This window comes from Diuraphis noxia, unplaced genomic scaffold, assembly GCF_037042655.1.
Source record: "Diuraphis noxia isolate RWA-SAM2 unplaced genomic scaffold, SU_Dnox_SAM2 contig0003, whole genome shotgun sequence".
Lineage (NCBI taxonomy): Eukaryota > Metazoa > Arthropoda > Insecta > Hemiptera > Aphididae > Diuraphis > Diuraphis noxia.
In genome coordinates this window covers 30,518,209-30,539,640 of record NW_028301713.1, presented here as the reverse complement: position 1 = coordinate 30,539,640, position 21,432 = coordinate 30,518,209, and the positions used below count along the sequence as shown (strand labels likewise).

General features: G+C 29.5%; 5 protein-coding genes across 10 annotated transcripts in view; 3 read left to right on the top strand and 2 right to left on the bottom strand.

Annotated features, from left to right (window-relative positions):
• Positions 1–716: 716 nt before the first annotated feature.
• LOC107164503 (mitochondrial nicotinamide adenine dinucleotide transporter SLC25A51) lies at positions 717–5,635 on the bottom strand. 4 transcript variants are annotated; one of them, XM_015512356.2, is made up of 4 exons: positions 5,466–5,632; positions 5,143–5,201; positions 4,865–5,027; positions 717–1,608 (listed from the first exon to the last, which is right to left on the bottom strand). In XM_015512356.2, the coding sequence occupies exons 3-4, from the start codon at positions 4,979–4,981 to the stop codon at positions 874–876; spliced, it is 852 nt and encodes a 283-aa protein (XP_015367842.1). In that variant the 5' UTR covers positions 4,982–5,027; positions 5,143–5,201; positions 5,466–5,632; the 3' UTR covers positions 717–873. The 4 variants fall into 4 exon arrangements, with proteins under 4 accessions (XP_015367842.1, XP_089079521.1, XP_015367841.1 ...); XM_089223395.1 differs by lacking the exon at positions 4,865–5,027 and having other exon boundaries at positions 5,466–5,635; XM_015512355.2 differs by lacking the exon at positions 5,466–5,632 and having other exon boundaries at positions 5,143–5,397.
• A 247-nt stretch (positions 5,636–5,882) lies between these two features.
• Positions 5,883–6,930, top strand: LOC107164487 (single-pass membrane and coiled-coil domain-containing protein 4). Its single transcript, XM_015512330.2, has 2 exons — positions 5,883–6,120; positions 6,306–6,930. The coding sequence occupies exon 2, from the start codon at positions 6,319–6,321 to the stop codon at positions 6,520–6,522; it is 204 nt and encodes a 67-aa protein (XP_015367816.1). The 5' UTR covers positions 5,883–6,120; positions 6,306–6,318; the 3' UTR covers positions 6,523–6,930.
• A 6,697-nt stretch (positions 6,931–13,627) lies between these two features.
• Positions 13,628–21,432, top strand: part of BORCS6 (BLOC-1 related complex subunit 6) — a 25,512-nt gene continuing 17,707 nt past the window's right edge. For both annotated transcript variants that reach the window (XM_015512340.2, XM_015512339.2), the window contains exon 1: positions 13,628–13,766. The gene's annotated coding sequence lies outside the window, so the exon portion shown is untranslated. The remainder of the gene's footprint in view (positions 13,767–21,432) is intronic.
• On the top strand, positions 13,764–15,103 carry LOC107164492 (ELMO domain-containing protein 2). Its single transcript, XM_015512338.2, has one exon. The coding sequence runs from the start codon at positions 13,850–13,852 to the stop codon at positions 14,801–14,803; it is 954 nt and encodes a 317-aa protein (XP_015367824.1). The 5' UTR covers positions 13,764–13,849; the 3' UTR covers positions 14,804–15,103.
• LOC107164490 (immunomodulatory peroxidase-like) overlaps positions 16,222–21,432 on the bottom strand; it is a 12,005-nt gene continuing 6,794 nt past the window's right edge. For both annotated transcript variants that reach the window (XM_015512333.2, XM_089224955.1), the window contains exons 5-11: positions 20,836–20,991; positions 20,557–20,753; positions 19,568–20,151; positions 17,533–17,686; positions 17,195–17,368; positions 16,928–17,117; positions 16,222–16,861 (exon numbers count right to left, since the gene is read on the bottom strand). In XM_015512333.2, coding sequence (XP_015367819.1) covers positions 16,665–16,861; positions 16,928–17,117; positions 17,195–17,368; positions 17,533–17,686; positions 19,568–20,151; positions 20,557–20,753; positions 20,836–20,991 — 1,652 coding nt within the window. In that variant the 3' untranslated portion in view covers positions 16,222–16,664. The remainder of the gene's footprint in view (positions 16,862–16,927; positions 17,118–17,194; positions 17,369–17,532; positions 17,687–19,567; positions 20,152–20,556; positions 20,754–20,835; positions 20,992–21,432) is intronic.

Below are 21,432 nucleotides of genomic sequence, written 5' to 3'. Positions count from 1 at the left end.
ATCCAAAATATTTTGAAAATTATATCATGTCAAACATAAAGTTTACCTAAACAATATATCTTTAAGCACCATGTCATTGTCTTTATGTATATTATTAATGGTTTATTTGAAAATTGTTTTAAATTACAGTGTACAAATGTATGAAATTTGTTCTTACATTCAGTGGGATTTATACAGATATTGATTTTCTAATAATAGTGTGTCAGGTCTGAACCATACTCTTTAGAAAAATTAGTTAAATTATTTCCCCAAAATATTCCTGAAACATTTTAAAAATATTCTGATGATGATAATATTTAAGAACCTTAAAGTTTTTCCAAAATATCTCATAATCATTATATTTTCCTAAAGACGATCTAAATTAGGCATAGATGTAATCACAAAGTCGGTAATAGGGCATAGCTGTAATAGGTTTTGCGATTAAAAAATGTATAGGTCATACATTAATAATATTATGTAGCACCATCACGCCCAAAGATTTTTTGATTTTAGATTCTATCTCAAATCATATTATATTTTAATTGTTCAATGTCCAGAGATTATTTCTAATCTTTATAGCACAACCTTTACTTAAGTTATAGTTGTCTAAGTAGATTAATCTTTGGTGAATCTTCCTGCTTTATTCTATAAACACAAACTGAATCAAAACTAAAATCTTGAGTTTATGTACCTATTAAAATAATCCATTATTATAATAATAAAAATAATTACTCAGGTTGTAACTACAATAACAGTATTTATTAAACAAGTCAGTGTAATAGTATAATAAATATTGAACAACAAAAAACACAAATTAATAAATAAATAAATTAGGTGAATCAAATATTTTGATATTTTGAAGAAGCAAAAGTAATTATCTAATATACATGTCATTTAATTATTTTTTAGAAAATGCTTTAAATTTTCATAAGCAACATTAACCACGCCCCAACTAATAAATGACCTTGTATAATTCATGTGTACTCCTCGATAAAAATATGATACTCTATTTCCACGTTCTTGATAAATTTCAATCGCAGCTTCCTTAATACTTTTAAATGGGCCACCCAAGTCGCTTTGCATGTGCACTTTGAGTACATTACATGGATAAAATAGAGCACTGTTTAAAGCACCAATAAAAGCCCCGGTCAGAAACTCTTTAAATAGTTTATAGCCTGTCCATGCTGTAGGGGGTATCACAATATAAGAGTTGGCAGCTTCACGTAATAAGAAAAAGGAAATGTTAGAGGGCCCATTACGCAACAAAATCGGTGTAAGGCCACGATAAAATTCAGATACTGAATAATCAGTAGCTATAACTTTTATTACATGACGCATATTTATAAAATTTTTATTATAGTGGTTGTTTTGAAGTAATGTTTGTACACGTTCAAACGGTGTTAAAGTAGCTTCCGCTGTACCAGCCATCAATGCTGCAATGACTTTGGCTAATCTGGAGTTTAAATTAGATTCCAGAAGTGGTTTTTGGATTGCGTCGTAAGTGCCAAACATTAATGAAGTAGAGATTGTCTTCTGAAATAATGGTGGGTAAATCCCTCGATAAAGAGTGGAAAACCCCTCATTCATAAGTTGAGAAGCTGCATTCCTTAGGCCTACTCCATGTAGCATCTAAAATAAATTTAAGTCAAATATATAAATTTAAATAACTTACATGTAAGTATACAATTATAGAAAAAGAAATAGTAAAAACTGTCCAAAAGCAAACCCCAATTAACAGCAAAAATTGAGTAAATATTTTAATAAATCAGCAAGGTTTATAATATTTTAAAACTAAAGAGAAAATTGTCAGAGCAAATAAAAAGTACAATATTGACGTTTTAAAGGTTTTTTTTACCAAAATAAATTTACGATCTGTACAAAATGGCACACTAAGCATATGCAATGAGAGTATTTTCTTTTTTTACATGAATTACTTGAATAAGAAGTCACCCTGATAATAACACTTAATTATTAAATATGGAAAATAACAAAATACAGATTATTTACTAATTTGAAAAAAAATTAAAAGTTCAGACCTCATACAATTTACACTTAAGAGGAAGTCATACTCACATATGTTGTCTCTGTCTTGCATACATACAAAATAACGAATTTTTGTTTAATAGTTTTGATAGTATTAGTTTTGATATTAGAGAGAATTAACAACATATGTGAGTGTGATATCCTCTTAAGACAGTGCATAGTAAACAACCATATTTCAATAGCAAGTAAGTTTAACACAGGAAGATCAAATTTAAAATTGCCTAGCATTTACTGATTATTAAAGAATAATTGAAAAAAATTTCTATCATGAGTAAACGATGAAGACAACACTGCGGGTGTGACATCCATTTAGCAAATTTTGGATTATATTTTATAAGTCTCCTTTAATTTGACCATAATGTTTTTGAAATATTTTTAAAAAAAATGGTTTAAATTCAACTCAAGTTCATATTTTGGGCCACGTGATAGTACTTAATTTAACGTATTTGGATGCTAACATAGTTGAATAATAAATACAAGTTTTGATCAAAACATTTTCAATAAGAGGCATACTAGAAATCTCATTATTACAGCTAAAAAATCACTAGAGTCTTAAGCATTATCATTACCTATAAAAGAAGATATAAATTTAGTTTATAATAGAAAAAATATTTACATAAAGGTAGGTACATGGTTTTTTTTAAATTGTACATAATGTATGTTGCCACATAAATGTATACCTAATAAAAAATACAAAATATATTAGATTAGGAATAGGAAATATTTAATTTGATTAATTTAACTATAAATTGTATACTACAATAATAAATTAACTTCACATAATAGGTATGGGTTTTTAATAAATAATTAGTGCAAAATAAGTAAGCAAAATAAAAATAATTACATTAAAATAAAATTTTAAAAAGTTAAAATAATAATTAAACAACATGCTCTTTTGGACATAAACATAAAACATGGAATAAAACACATTAGGTATGATATAACAACTATAATAAATTTAAGTATGGATTAGTTTGTCTTTTATGCTTTCTGTAGATGAATGTGCTGATGATCATTGCCATAGAACAATTCTAAAAATAATTACTTTATATTATAACATGAATAAAATATAAAAATAATTAATATATGAAAATACTACACAACATACACACTACAAAAATTGAACATTCTACCAATATAATGTATAGATTATTAAAATATTTATTTAATTTAGAGCGAATTTTAAATTAATATCCTTTCAAACTTTAATGCTGGTAAAAATAAATAATTATATCAAAGGGTTAGTTTTATGCATATTGAATTCCCATACTTACAAATTTAGGGGGGATGTTTTTGTACATTCATTCATCAAATTTTGGGTTTAGAATACAAGTAGATGCAACAAAATAACTTGAAACATTTTTACCAATCAGAATATATTAAAATGGAAATTCTCATAAAAAAAAATTTTAGTCCGCATGACCTGAATATTATGTTATTCATCTGAATTCAATAATATGAAAACATACTGCAATAGAGTTTTGTGTGTCCATGCATATATATTATACACAATATAATAATATGAATATTAGATATACAAAGTGTAGTGTGAACAAGCAAAATAAATAAATTTAAATCATTATTTTGTTTTATAAGTTATCATACTTTTAAATACTCATTAATCATCATATTATACGTAATGAGCATTTTTATAATTGTAATAATATTTGTTGTTTTAATATTAAAAATAATGGAGGTCGAACATTGGTAAAATATCCAAAATTGTATTATAAATTAATAGAATCTTTTATAAAAAAGCAAAACTTGTCAAGTTATGATTTGCTAAATTGCTTTCAGAAATAGGACAATAGGTGTAAATAGCCCAAATTTTTTAGAGGGACTTGAGTCCCTTCCCATCCTATAATATTGTTTACAAATGATATTATACTTAATACTCAGTAATAACTTTTGATTTAAAGGATAAGGGTTAAGATTCAACATCTGTGCTAATAAATATGACACCAGATGCAGTGTTTATCTTGCATGTAACTGCTGGAATCTAAAGCTTTTAGAAAATCGTGTTATTAGACAAGTTTTGCTGTTCATTAGATAATAATCAATAGCATGCTTGATTAATAATAACTTTAATAAAAACATTAAAAACAATAATATCAAAATTATATGCAAAAAATTAACATTGTTTAGTAACCAACTCCATGCATGTAATAAACTGGATAATCATAACAAAATAAATGTGAACAAAAATATCTGATCAATAGATACTACACACAGAACTAAAATATATTATTAGCTCTATAGCAGACAGGTAATCATAAATAATTTTAAGGCCTTTCAAACTTAATGTTTTTTTTGCATTGCCTAAAATGTAAATTGAAACCAATGATTGTAGTTTAGTAGGACTTTTAGGAAGCATAAATGTAATTTTTAAGGAATATAATTACTTTAGAAAATTATCTTTGTATTCTGTTCTTAAAAATCATATAATATATTATATATTCTTAACTATTATAATACACGTAAATTGTTAACACCTATTTAAATGCAAATTGTTTTATTTTTTTGTTATTTCAAAGTCATAGAACAGGTATTGTTATCTATAGTATGATTAGAAAAACAAATAATCATTTATCATATACCTACTATTAATTTAAATGTAGGTACCTAGGATTTATTTTTTTATGGCTATTGCATGTTTTATTAAATAGATAAAATAAAATATAAATTTTTAAGTTTAATAAATAATCATAGGTAACTGTAGGTTAGTTGATATAAATTGTTATCTACACCACTAGCTACTTGGTAATTATGAACTTCAAATTTTAAATCTACTCCATAAATATATAAAAAGCTGAATAATGTAATTTGTTTAAAAAATGAATACCTGTCTGAATATAATTTTATTAATTGGGAAGGTAATGCCCACATTAATAATAGCAGCTCCACAACCACAGACAAATTCTGAATATTCTTCTCGACTCAAATGCATGAAAAAAGCCATATTGTGTTCCTATTACTGTCAGCTTATTTTGAGTTCATATATCATCCTATACATCCATATAAAATGTATTATTTTAATTAATCTACAAGGTTATGCATGAAATACATGAATAAAAGCAATGCACATCATTTGAAAAAGTGATGAACAAATATCGTGTTTACCTATTTGTCGGTCTATACAGTTGTTCTGCTAACTCGTCGACAGCCTTCCAATTCAATGACTCCAAAAAACAAAATATTAAATTATCCTCAGTCGATAATACATACTAAATATAATATAGAATAACTGGACTAACAAGGGACGTAAAAAAGAAGAATGTGATTAAAGAATAATATGATAGTTATCCAAAATTATCACGATAATAAGTATGATAACACTTTATAACAACATGATAGTGGGTATCAGAAAAAAAAATTTAATTTATCAACTTAACCCATAGATTATTATAGATTATTATCTATGACTTTACCTATAGAACTCTTACCTTATGAGTTATGACTATCACGCGGGCTAATATAAAAAATTATAATAGTAAATAATAAACAACAGTTTAATTATAAATTTTTCCATGGTGTAATAGTACAGTAAAGTTACTGTACCTCAATATGCCTACACCCATGACCCATTTATGACGACGTGTACCATTATACTGTGATTATAATATGTCTATGTTGTACTGTTACATCCAATGGCCATAAGCGCCGCGGATAGTTGTTCAATAAAAAAAAAAAAAATATGTCTATGTGTACCAGCCCGCGACAAGCTCGTTAATACCCGAAACTGGCGACACTGTGCACACAACTCTACCTCAAAATGGGCAGTCGTGGTTGGGTCGTACAACTACAGCCGCGATGATTATCAATGATACACACACGTACTCTTCGTTGACGATGATTTGGATTTGTTATCATCAAGTGTCGACGAGGTAGACGTAAACAAAATATATAAGTTACATTAGTTACAATATTACCTATACGAGTCGCGAGACGTGTAGTCGACATTCGTACTTTTTGTTTTCGTGGCAGATTAATTTGTGACAGTTGTAAGCGACCTGCTGTTTTGCTGTAGTTGTGCAAATACAGTCATCTCTCTTCGCCCGAATAGGAATATTATTTTTCCTGGACTGTCCGCGTCTTAGCGTAAGTTATTTACTCATAATATCCAATATGTGTATCTGAAAATCCATAAATAATATTAGTTTTATGATGTTTACATAAAAATAATATAATGTTCGCACAATATGGTGTTTAAAAAATACTGCTGTATTCACCGTTTTGTTTTTAAACTCAACAATAGTGTATTCATTTTTGTTGTTTTATTACAGTGGCTACACAAAAATGAGGAACTCACGTACCAACAAACCAAAGGAAACCAACAAACAGAAGAAGGAAAGGAAGAGAGAATTCTTGGAAAACAAAAAAAATGTTGTTTCAGTGGTGTTGCCCACTTTGGCCGTCATATTTGCTCTCATCTCACTATTCATCTACTTAAAGGTGCATCCAAATGCATTGAACTTCATGGCTTCTGAGAAACCTCTTTAAACAATGGATCTAACTATTATAATATCAAATCTTATCCATTCCCTTCTGTTGTACACATAATTATCCCCCAATTTAAGTTTCAATGTTTTTTTTTAGTTTATGGCATTTGTTATTATAAATTCTACACGCCCCATAATTATATGTTCAGATTAATGATACAAATTTTACTTTCAAACATCATGTAAACATTTAATGTATACTGCTGATATCATTCTCACCTTGTCATGTTATTTAATGATATTTGGCTACTAAATCAATTGTATCTACAATTATTATTAAAAAATTATAAATTTATATTTAAATGTATCCAACATTGCCTTATATCTTATTTTATTAGTAATTCAATTTATTATACTTATTCTATTTTTGAAATTTAATTATATTTATCTTAAGACTGTTGTTTTATAAGCCGTTTGTTTTTTATTTCAAACTTTTACCTGCTAATCTTAAACCATTTTTTCTAGATTTTAATAATTTATAAAATATATAATTCAAAAGTATATTAACTTCAAATTTCTAATTTTTATGACTTGTAGTAATTTTATTTTAATTTAAGCTTTAATTATTATTCATAATATGGTGGTATTATTAACAAAAATTTCAATGATAATTATTTTGTATTATTGTGTTGGTAATCGGTCAAAATGTCAGGACACATTTTAAGTGATAAAAAGCTGAAAAATACAAAATATTCTCTTAAATTTCCATTTATAATTAAAATAATAATTAATAATATAACGTATTATAAAAGTTAAAAGGTATTAATATATTAGATATTTTATATTTAAATTATTTTCTTATACAATATTAATATATTATATTTGATTACCATTCCTTAAACTTATTATTTAAAATAATAGTCAATATAAAATGAAGTACTAAAAATATAAATCTATTGGTTTTTACTAAATACAAAATTTTTATTAAAAAGTATAACAATTTTTAATTGCTTTGGTAATTTTTTGAGAAAACTTAACTTATTTTAATTTATTATTAATTATTATTTATAACATTTTTATTTTAAATGATTGTTATAAAGTAACTAATGTCTGTATTGGATATAATTTTAAAACTTGTTTATAATATTTGTAAAAGCCAAAAGCCCTATATTTTTGTACTTACTTTCATATTGACCATTCTTTTTAAATATTTATGTGGAGCTATAATGTTTGTTAATTGTAGGTAGGTATAAGGAATAGTAATAATCAAAAAAGATACATTAATATTATATAAGAAAATTATTTCTTATTTATTCAATGTATACGTATATAATATTTAATATGTTATATAGTTATATATGAAAATGAAGATGTAGTAGAATATATTTTATTTTCAAACTTTTTATCCAACTTTCTTTAAAGCAGTCATTTTGTCTTGAATTTTATGCTATACCTAAGTTATACCATTTTTAGTGTTAAGATAATATGTTGTGTTATACAAAATAAACAAATTTAAGAACACCTTTATTTCAAATGTTTAATTAAAAATATTTGTATTACATTTTTAATGAAAATCAAAGTATTTTTTATTATACCTATTAGTTAAAATTGATTATGTTATTACAAACTATTTTTTTTATAGCTGATCCCTGTTCACTTCGTTGTCCGTTAAAAATACCAACTCTATATGATTCAAAATTTGTGTTTAATACTTAAATTCATCGTTTAATACCCGGATAGTCATAATTAGAGCTCGGATGTTTATAACCGAAATTTCATTAAAATATGCATTTAAAACTTTCAAAATATGCAAATATATCAAATAGGTATACCTTTTTTTCAACAAAAATATGCAAAAAAATATACGCAAAATAGGAGTTATTATTAATTCAAAATAAATTATAAAAAAATGCATGATATAAAAATAAATTACTATAAATATAAATATATAAACTAAAATACATGTTCCATAAGTTAAATAATTTAAATATTAAGATTACACTGTATAACAATTATTTTGGATATATTTTAGAATTTGAAAAATCTTAAAGTTAACAATATCAATAGTTTCTATAGCTTTGGGTAGTCAATCAAACGAATCTGTTTTGCCATCTATTATTTTAGAAATTTTGCATAATAATTTATACCCAGAATGTTTGTCCAATACTTTTTGAAATTGTATGTACCTATATTGATTTATCTACAAGCAGTCAGTCTATACTGTTATACCTGTAATATTAGTCTACTAACGATAGGCGATAAGATAATGGTCATCGACAGGCGATTCCGTCATTCGTGTATACATAGTGATATAAATATATGAGTTTTTAACCGTATAAAGTGTTATGTTTATATTATATTTAAAATATTAGAAATATGCCATTAAATCTATAAATTATGAATGTATGCATTTATATGCTCAAAAATGTCAAATATACAAAAAAGTTTGCATATTTGTAATATAGACCTCATGAATCAAATTAATTGTATCTCATTGCTCCGATGTAATTCTGGCTGCGCGAAAAAAATCCGAGCTCTAGTCATGATTCATGAATCATGATCAAAACTTCCCGTGGATGACCTAACTGATTTTGGTCCGTAAATTTTAGGTAAAACTACTTTTCCACCACTACAACATAGTCCATGAGCTTTAGCCTTCCATTTCTTTGCTTGGCATTTGTCACATATATTTTATCCATTTTATCAATATCAACATCATTTAGTAGTTACTAGTTTAGTACAGAATAGTCAAAGTTACAGTCATAAGTTGAAGTAGAATTTAAGAAATTGTATGGCCTGCGAGACGCGAGTTATATTCGTCATTACAAACAGAAATTTCATAAATTTTTAAGTTCCTACTTAGCATGTGGACTTTCTAAAAATGTTATATATCCTATAAATTTCCTCGATAAATGGACAATCCAAGAAAAAATTGTTTTTAAATTCGAATCAGTAGTTCCTGAGATTAGTAGATTTGTTACGAATTACCTTTTTTTACATCTCTATTGTTAAAAAAGGCATAGGTTGTTTTCCAATAACATTACAATTACTATACAGTTTTTAAAAATTACATACATATTATCAATAATTACAAAACTATAAATGTATACAAAAATAATCGTCAATATTCATAATCAAAATAAATTTGAAAACTATTAGTTATTCATCCTTAAAAATAAAAAAATTAAATATTTTTGAACGTATATATTATTTAATCATCTTCTGAGACTAGATTTGTTATAAATTACATGTTATTTATCATTATTTACATATAAAAAAAAAAAAATACAAAATGATGGCCGTCAAAACTGCTGCCCAAGTGCCCATAAAACTCCGGCGTCATGTAAGAGTAGCTCGTAGCTCAAAAACTATCCGGCATTTTACAAGAAGGGCTATCCTGACGACTTCAGTTACGCTGTTACGCATACTATGACACTACCAACATGTTTACGTGTCGCAGCAATTCATCCACCAATAACGATGTTACGTATATAATATTTTGCCTTTATAAGCAGCCCCCGCCCTATTGATTGTATTTAGCGACTGATCGGATATGTCATATTATGCGATATGCTCATATAGGTCCAGGGTGGATGATTTAAACCGATTTTTATATTAAATAAGCATGGCCATAATAATTAGTATAAACTATTAACGTTGATTTTATAATCAAATTTTAAAATCAATGCTATTAACTTTACTAAGTACTACAATACTAGGTATATAGTATTAATGTACATAATATACATTCAATGATAATATAATTTTAATAAAATTATGGTATTTATTAGTACCTAGTAACTATATCTTTACAAAACGTTTAATAGTAATACTTTACACATGACAAAATCGACAACATCGCACAATACGTTACTACATTAGAAACTAATTTTAATGTTTCCGCCATATTACAATAAAGGTTATTAAAATTATTTTTTTCCATTTTTATAAACTATTTTTGAAAATATAACTACCTAATGAAAAGCATTATTAAATAATAAATAGATATAAAAAGTAATTATTGGTAATCGGCTAAAATATTAATGGAAAAAAGATCGACAGAAAAAATAGGCCCCACTACCACAGAAAATTAGTATAGCAAGAATAATGGAAAAGTTTGTGGTTGGTTATTAAAGTATTAGTATAGGTGGATAGTATTGAATGCTATCATAACGAATTTAGGTATAATTATTTTATACCATAAAAATATGTTAAAACTTTTTAAATATTTTTTGATGTGTTTATTATTTACTTTTATCTTATTAGAATGATATGCTTTATGTAAATAATTTAATTTCTATACCAATCTACCTAATATATGTTTTTGTTATTTTATTGCTATTTAAAAACAATAATTGCATAATAATTTTTAATTTTACCTATGTGCTATGGGTAATGGATACCTACCGTAAAATGTGGAATATAAAAATGTCCATGATCAAGACATCAACGGACTGGTTTGATCAGTTTATTATTTCTGGAATAATTGCCAATAGATGTTACTATTTTTATAATATATAATGCAATATACATGGGTCATTGACTATTGGTTTAGACGATTACGTATACACAATATATTATGTAATTATAGTAATTATACGCAAAACGCTAACGAATGTAGTGCATGATATAAATATTAAGTATTAACTTTTAGGGCAGTAGACATTAACATACTAGTGACGAGGATATGTTTATAATGTCATATTAAAGTATGTTAATTTTGTTAAATTCATCATTACATTTTTGTTTAACAGTTGTCAATTGCATATTTGCATTATTGCAGATTATTTTAAATAGAAACCCATACACGCCTATCCTTTTAACAAGGGCATATATTTGATGTTAACTATTTATTTTAGAACTATATTCATTAAGTAAAACTAATATATTTAAATACTTAAGTGTATCGTATTTATAATATTATATATTACATGTTCACCCACATTTTTTCTCTAATTATCTAAGTAATTTATTCAAATTCTAACATTTGAAATTTTTAAGACTCAAAGACCATATCTTAAAATTATTGTATTTTTTTTTTTTTAATGAGAGCCACCATAGTTCACTGTAAATAATTATTTGGTGAATTTTTGTTTTGAAAATGTTGGAAGTACCTAATCAAAATGCAAACTAATAGTTCCCAATTATTAAAATATTTATACTAAGAATAAATTATAGTAGTATAATAAAAAATATTTTTCAAAAATATAAAGTGAATGTAATATTGTATCTATTTAGTAGGTATTTATCTACGCTTGGACCATTTTTGAATATAATCAATATAATCAATGTTGATAGATCACATTTCCGGTATAGTTGAGTAGTAGAAAAAATATGATCAGATCTAATCTGCTTAGGTACCTATACCAAGTATCCCAGGAGAAATATAAATAAGCATCCTTCTTTTAATAAATATTGCTTACTGTTTATAATTTTTTTTTTCAATTTCTCATATCGTATTATACTATTGAATAAATATGATTAACACGTTGACTGCCATGCGGCCGCCGGCGTCCGTATAATAATAATTAGGTATTGATAATTTTTAGAATTGTACTAACCATTTATTTCGACCCCCCCCCCCCCCAAAAAAAAAAAAATAAAAAATAAAATCCTGGCTACGTGCCTGCAGGATAAAAATAGCAGTCAACGTGTTAATGGATAGATTAATTATTATATAAGTCTATAGTTGCTGTAGACAAGACGTGAACAGATATCTGATACTGGCGTACGTAAAGTAGCCTATCTTCAACGCCGCGTGATCTCAATCTTATTGTTGAAATGCCAGATTTAAAAATACATCTTTAACTGTGGTTTCTACCTCAAAATGGTACAGTATCTTTTCCCTGTTCAAAAATCAGGAACGGGTGGGAACTGTCCATTACAATACTGTCACCCGTTCCTGTATCGTTTATTCACCAACATGACAATTTATACAAAATTGGGGGCCTCTAACTACACAAAAAAAGCTGGCTTCCGGCCTACAGCAAACGACATTTCTTATCCTACCCGTCCACCTCTCGCCTGCCTGACGCGCTCTGCAGGCTCTTTCTGCCCAAGTATCGTCTCCGCCACATCCTGCCAAATGCAAGCCTCTGCTTCTCCGCCGATGCCACAATCCGCCGTCTCCTTGATATATCATCTGGAAAGAGCTCCTGCTCCGGCTCCAGACTGATATCAGGGACATCCTCGGGCCGCAGACGCCGACCGATGCACCGATCCATTTCACGCCTACCCTCCTCCCAGTACGGACAATGGAACGGCGTGTGATCCACCGAGTCTTTCGGCTCCTCGCGGTGAAAGCAGTGAGGATCAGCCGCCCTCTCTCTTTTCCAAAATTATACAACACCTATACACAGTACACCGTGACGTGTCGTATTCCGCACGTTTAATAATACGTACTACGTAGCCACGTAGACAACAACATTTTGGTAACACACGACCGTTACATAATATACAGGTTGAATACTGAATTATTAAACTCTTTACATGCCACGGACCACTGTATAGCAAAAACCCGGCATCACGATAAATATTATGCACCTGTGGATGTGGTATAGGCTAATGTTTTTTTACAAGTTATCGCAAAAATTATCGAAGCCTCCCAACAAGATCTCGATACTCCATCGGGAGCCTGCATATTAAACCGACTCGTATTGTCGAATTAAAATGTTTGAAGATTAAGTCACTAGGAGACTTCAGCAGTCGTCCGTAAGTATTAAAATAATTCATATCTTCATCTTAATGTGAAATTCGGAATCAAAAGTTCTGTAAAGAAAAAAGTTATTGGTACATATTGGGTTGTGCCGGTTGTGGGTAGTTATCGTATCGGGCACAACCACAGCCGCGTTGGGTGTAAAAAACTAAAAACGTTATCATCTAACCTTCGGCGACACTGTGCGTTATCTAAAAACGATATCGTGTTCGTTTCATATTTTTATTCTGATTTCTGATAGCCTATGTAGGTAGTAAAGTTGTTGTATGTACCAGCAGCAGCAGCAGCAGCAGCAGCCTGCTGTTAATTGTTATACATGCTAAGTATGCTACATCATTAATTATTATGAATAAATAATAATTAATAATTAATAGGTACCTAAACTTAATTATATATTTTAACGATTGTCGTCATTCGTCTTAATTCTCGAGTATTCACATTTCGTGTTCAGCCCAGGGCCGGTACCGATACGTTTTACCACGGTTAATCGCCTTGAACAAGTTCTATTTCAGCCAAGAAGAGACGTCACGTGCGCTTAAGACCGGCCTGTCCAGACTCGCTTGACAATCGACATGCACGATCCTCTACTGGTAAGTTACCCAGTCACAAAGCTATTATATAACGAACTATAAGTCAAAACCCGATATTGTACGACTTTTATCCGCCCGTAGTCATGTGGTTATACTTAGTACGGAATTATATCTATTGGTATTTGAGGAAAGTGATTAAATGGTTCTTGCGCCAGACCACTAAGCTCTGTGAACTGCAACGCATATGTTATGCTCAACCGGTGGGCGCTCGCAGAACGCTGAATGTAGAACGATCCTTGCGCGATTCTAACAGACCCCAAATACGCGGTCTGCTCACTGTGTTAGACGCTCGTGCATCAGACCGAAGTTTCTACTTGGGACGATCCATTCTGGTACCAAACGCCGTGTCGACAATTACACGAGTTAAGCGTATTGACCAGTGTGAGTATGAACAATTTAACAACGCTCTTGGACAATGTGTGAACAATATATGGTCATATATGCAACTAGTAGAAGAGATTAAGGCAAGTGCAGCCATTCAATATGATTGCACCAATGATGTGCATGAAAAATCGTTGTTACTTTTGTGGGATGAATTGATGCCAAATGATCGTCTAGAAAATAGAGTAACCAAACAATGGCAGGACATTGGATTCCAAGGAGATGACCCAAAAACTGATTTTCGAGGCATGGGAATATTAGGACTGGATAATTTGGTATATTTTGCATCAAAATATACCCATTTGGCCAGGCGTGCATTATCACATTCAATGCATCCAATCCATGGATATGCGTTTGCAATTGTTGGAATAAATATAACAAGTATGGCATTACAATTAGTTGATGATGGTTCAGCCAAGACTCATTTTTACAATAAGCGCAATGCACCTGAATATGAAGATTTCAACGAGTTCTATTGTTACTTATTTTGGAAGTTTGACAAATTTTGGTTGGACGCAAAACCAAAGGATCTCATGGAGTTTGCCATTCATCGTAAGCAATTTGAAACGACTATTAGACAAACGCTGGAAAATATTGATACTGTTTTTCTAATTGATGTTCCTAATGATAATGCATCTGATGTGTTAAATAGGTGAAATTATATTTTGTAAGTCTATTAAATATACAATTAATTAGACTGCTACTTTAATTATGTATTATAACTATCATTTGGCCATTTTTCTAATCATTTTAATGATTTTTAAAAACAAAAAATGTATTATTATTGCTGTTTTGACATCATACGTAACAATTAATGTACCTATTAAAATTATTAAAAAATTATGATATAAATATTTCGTATTTTGTTAAACTCAAAAGTTAAATAAATTTATCTGACATATTTTAATGTCAACACTAAATGTTTTTTCATTAATAAAAGTATTATTAAAATGTTAGATGTTTTAATCTTAATTACATTATAATAGGTGCCTTGATATAAGTTTATAATTAATTACCTACCTACAGTTTCATAATATAGTGATTTTTTTTAGAAATATTTAAAAAATAAAGTGTTATTACTAGAGTACATTAATAACTTGCGTTATTAAGTATATTAATTATTGTTGTTTAAATATTTCTTAAATTTTGAATAAAAATTAATTTGATAATAAGGAAAATAGTAAGTGGAAATTAAGTTTATATCCAAACTAAGCTCTTTGGATTTTCCTTGATCAATACTCATTATTAAGACTTGGAAGTTATTAAAGTCAAAATTGTTATAAAATGAAAAGAAACGTCGAAAAAAACAAAATTGTAACATTTTAATAATTAATTGCATTATAATTTTTTATGATCAAATAGCTATGATAATATTAAAATATGGTGGAATATTTATTAGACTAAATTAATAGTATGTTATTGTGCCGCTTACCGACGTCAAGTTTTAACAAAAAGTTTTCTTATAGTGGATAAGAAAAAAAAACATGTGCTTTTTGTTACTTTGTATAAATCTTTAGAAAATAACAAATATAAAATTGAGCATAAAATCTATAAATAATCAAATTAAATTATTTTTAGACTATACACATATTTTTTAACTCATAATTTTATGGAATAGATTTCTAGACGGGTCTGCTATAATTGAGATCATAATATAGAAAAATATGCAACTCCTGTCAGCTAAAACTTAAAGTGCTAGTCATTATTAATTGTATCATATTATGTATTTGTTTTTTCGATACATAAGGTCTACCTTGATATAGCAAATTTTTAACAACCATATCTCTCGTTACTATTATTGGGATGATATCCATGTATTTGAGGTCTTAAAAATATTATCCCATACATCCTATTATTATTAAATATAATAATTAGTTATAAGTACTACATAAAAAATCACTTAAATAATTAACAATAAAAAATTAAAAATAAGATAAAAATTTTTTTTTAATTTTACCCTTTGAGATTTCAAATTTTAAAAACAAGTACATGTTTAAATCTTATATAATTAATAATTATTATTTATAAGATCACAAATTCAAAGGTAATACAATAATAATTATATTTAAAAAAATAAGTGTTAAGCTGGTATTTTATTATTAATAATTTACAATTTATTAATAAGGTACAGTGATGTAATAGGAAATTTGGATAACAATCCACATAAGATTAATTTTTTCATTAAGTACAGTATGAAAAATCAAATAATGCCTACACTATAAAGTATATAATTGTCTAGTTTTAACTTATTAAAAAAACATTTAATTCAATTTCTTTAAATCTAATTTGCCTAAATTCTCTAAAGGAATTTGTTGTTTAAATTGTATAGTTTATCATTTATAGTTGTTATCGTGAAAGCCTATGTTTACACTATACGTAGGCTAATGACGCAAGTGTTTTAAACTGCTAGTAATACAACTAACATTAAAAAGAATAACAAGTTATCTGTGGTCAGTAGCCTTCAATTACAAGTCAAATAGCCATTAACATTTATGACCTTTTAGACTGATGCATAAGTTATTTTTTATTTGTATCAACCGTTTCTAACCAATGTTTAAGGTTGATTTTTGGAATCAATAGTGAATCACAAGGTAGTAATTCATCTTCAGCAGATACAGGTTTAAAAAATACTCGTTGCTGCATCTTAGTGACATTATCACTGTTATCGCAAAAGACTCTGGCAAGGGTCACTTTTCGGATTTCTGCCAGTTGATCTACAATTAAAAGATGTTCATCTAATATGAAGTACATTCATACAAAAATAATTTAATAATACTAACGTTTTTTGAATATTTTTGGTAAATCATAAAAATATCTATCTGCCGTTCTAGTTCTTATAAATTGTTCTCTAATGATGCACCTCATTGTTGGTCCTACCATAGCGTCGTCTTCATGTTTCTCAAACAATGCACCTATCAATAGATCTATATCGTCCCAAGTTTTGTATTGCCTCAATAATCTATTAGCTGACTAAACAAAACGCACAGAAATAAAATAATCAGTACAGTATACATATTTTCTGTAATTTCACATTTTTTAAAACTCACTCCTTTAACCATGATCTGGGTCAAATCTTGTATATTTTTTATCTCTTTTAGTCCACAATATTTTCTAAATTGTGTGTAACTTGGAATGCCGTGATCGCGGCTCCGTTGAATATCTAAGCTGACAATGTCCATGCCAAACATATTGTCCTGATGACTGTATAAGTAATTAGTAATCTAAAAAAATTTAAACATGTACCTTTAGTAATTAGTTCTTAATAACCATAATAATATTATAATATAATACGCGTATTTTAATGACGTAATTTAATTATGTAAAAAAACAAAGTCGTTGCGATATGATTATCTTGATTGTCTAAGGTCTTGCTAAAACAACATACCGTTTGCGTGAATAACATATCGACTTTTTGTGTGTTCTGCATGGACAGTCCTCTGATAAGGTGATCCATGTAGTTCATCTGTAAATCGGATGGTCGGTTATAGTGTTCTTTTAGTGAAAGACTTTCGTTGGTCATTCGGTTCTCAAAGTATAAACTATGAAAAGAAAAAAAAAACATGCGTGAAAATTATAAGTAGCGTAAGCCGTGACATAGGAATATTATACATTGGATGTCGGATGATTCTCTTACCGCATAATACTTTATATTCCAATAGACATACAATTTTATGTAACTTAATTTAAAGCGGAACTTCCCTATAACATTAAAATGCACAAATGTTTTAGGAAAAAGAAGAAAGAAAAGTAATCGTTTTACTTTTTTCAAACAAAACTCTATATTTTTCATTTCACATTGAATCAAATATCAAATATTGAAGTGATTGGTTTTTTAATTTTTTAAGAAATTATAAGTTCAAATTAGATGGTCCAAGTATCAGTGTCCTCCTCAAAATTTGTAGCTAAGTATTTACTCGTCTAAAAACCATCTAAGCAACTGTTCAAAATCAAAAATCGGGAAAGTGGACGTCGCTCTACTGTACAGTAGGTTACAAGTGGGTTACTGTAATGGATGGAATTAAATTTAAATCCAATAATATTATACTATTGTATACGAAAAACGATCCTGAGCGGAGACGGTTTATCTGTCTATGATATATTACAGATTATTATAACTTATTATTAATAATTATTAGAATATTTGACTTTCCGGTGACTTTTTTTATGAAGGTTGACAAACTTGGATTTGAAAAGAAATTTCTAGCTTAAAATAATTTGTTAATTTTCGTGATTTTTACGTATTTTGTCGAAATTCAAACTTTGAATGCTTATAAAAAAAAAAATTGTGACTATGTATTTATTTTATTTTTCAACTGGTATTGTAACAATATGCTAGTAGACTTGTATTACATTTTCAAGCCTTTCTACCCTACAAATAAATTTTTATCGATATTAATTTTTAATAAAAACTAATAATTATCGAAATTGAATATGCCTATAAATAGTTCAACTTATGTCTAAATTTTTTGAAAATTGTATGGTCGATATAGAATATACTTATATAAATATTTGGTGAAAAATTTCATGTATCTGGTCATTTCTTTTAAAGTTACATCAAAAACCGAAATCGATTTTGTTGAAAACTGATTGTGCGTAGAAATTCACATTTTTACTTAATTAGACAATCGAAGCATTTTTACTGCCCCAAAACGTGATGACACTACGACAGAGAAAAAATAAATACACTTCATTGTAAAATCATAAAACAATAAAAAAATGTATTGCCCAACACCTGGCACAATCAATTTATCTTAAAGGGGCCTAAACATTTTTTTTGCTCAAAAATATGCCTTACGAAAACACTATCATGCCATAACATTTATTCAATATTCCAATATGTATATATATTTTTTTGTTTTAAAGAGAAACACTTCTTACAGGCCGTATTGGTTTTCGATTTTCAAAGGATTATTTCTTAACCAAATGGTTTTGATTATGAATATGATCAATTTTTACAAATTAGATTTTATTTTTGTTTTAAGCAACAAAATCAAGAATCAAAAACCAATGTACTCTGTAGACAATAATTTTCTTTCTAACGACAAAAAATAAATAATGAGAGCTGACCGCAACGAAGAATGAGAGATTTTCCAGTAGACCGTGTTTTGAAAAAAATCGAGCTTTTCATTTTTGATCCGCAATTTCGTTGGCATATAGCCCGGTATACAACCACACTTACACTATATAATCGTCATATTTGACAACTAACACGTCGTATGCCACTATCGGCGGTGACTAAATTGCTTATTGCCTACATATTACCCCTGATTTGAGACATACAGAGAGCAAAGACCAGGGCTCCTTTCAAATACGATTCTGAACAATGATGAGAGTTCAGGGCTATGTCCGTAATAGCTAGTAATAAGCATACACCATAATGGAAAAATAATAAGAATAATATAATATTTGGCATCACGAACCTGAGAGTCTCGTTGAACATGGAATTGACGAACGGAAGTATCGCGGTCGCGAAGCTATTGCTGACCGTAGGATCGGCGTTCTCGTCGTACGCGTCGCTGTACCCTTTCGGTAGCAATTCCAGCCCGTTCCGCTTGGCGTACTTTTTGCCGAGCAACGCCGGCAGCCACTCGCCGTACGTGATGTGCTGTATCGACGCCACAACGATTTTCCTGGCCTCCTGGAACGCGCGCTCGTCGTCCCAATGCGGGTTGATGACGGCCAGAAGCCCGGCCACACGGTTGTGTTCCCTCATCCATAGCGTGTGCATGGCCGTCAAGTGGGGCTGCGCATTCGCCCGGAAATCGCCCGCCGTGTAGCACGTGCCGGCGCCGTCCCCGCCTGCCTGGCACGCGTTCGATTCGCTGGCGGCCAGCGGCATGTACTGCGGTCGTAGCGGGTCACCGTCACTGTCGCTATCGCTATCACCGTCGCCGCCGGTGTGAGTCAACAGTTGGCCTCGCGACTTGCTCCTCAACGACCACGTCTGTTGCGCCGAAGAGCCGTATATCATCGACCCATCCAAATAGTGAGTCGCCTGATTCATCTGCGGAACATAAACACAATGAATGGGTAGTATACATTTTCGAATCTATGACTTTTGGCGAATTCACAATGTGAAAAGGCTTTAAAAATTGCATTCTACCCCGCTCACGCGATTTTTCTACGTTGTTTCGGTTTTTTACAAACGTAAAAATCAAACAAAAATCAACATCCCTTCGTTAAAACGTTCACCAGTTACCTATATTCATTTTGGAAACAGCAATTTTTTTTTATACCTAACTTCGACTGCGATTTCGTTTACCCGCCCCGATAGAAGTCCGACGGGACTCTTATGCTCGAAACGACGCCGCCTCGCGGATACATTATTATAATAATATCATATATTATACGAGTTTATCCATAACGTGGAATCATCAAATAATAATATTATTATGACTGCTGCTGTTACCTGTTCTCTGGGTCCAAACGTGCAATCGGTCCGCATGGCTGGCACCGAACGGACATAGTTCATGCACGTGCGGCGTAGCGGCGAAAAAAATCTATCGTCTTTGGGTATGATGATGGGCGCGCACGACGTGTGTGTGTACCGGGGCGATTGCTTCATTCCGTTCTCGTTACAACAGTCCACCGATTTGTTCGTTTTCACTATGGATTTCACATATACGTATGCATGCATTAATTACGATCAATCGACTTATATAATATACGGTTATATGTTAAATCCTACGCATGCTGGAAACCGCCGTGTGTGATAGATCGTGACCAATGAAAATCGTCCAGTAGGCCATCGCGATTGTTTTAACGCTGTCGGGAGAGTTTTCATCCTTGACAAGACCGGTGCTCAGTTCTCTGGAATTGGGCAGTTCTTTAATCGAGCTCAAACCTATTCACGTATACATACGATCAATGGCATTATGTATATATTAGGTGTATTAGAGATTATAATACTATTACTAACCAAGCATTATAACTATATCGATAGGTATCATAATATTGTTATGTTATTATACAGAATTCTAGTCACACAGATGTAAAATTGTCATACGTTATCAGCATCATGTTTATTATATTATATGACTATAATATGAGTGTTAGGGATATCTCATTACAGAACAATTTATTTCAGGAGGTTTCCTAGGGCTACACAATATTATGTACAAGTTTATCCAAAGATAGTAAAGGTGAAATTAAAATTAATGAAAACCTCATTTAATTTACCATGAAAAAAATGTTACCGTCTTATCTGCGGGCCAGATAAATTTCGTACACGGGCTACCATTTAACGATCCCTGTCATATAATATATTAAATAAGAATAAAAATGA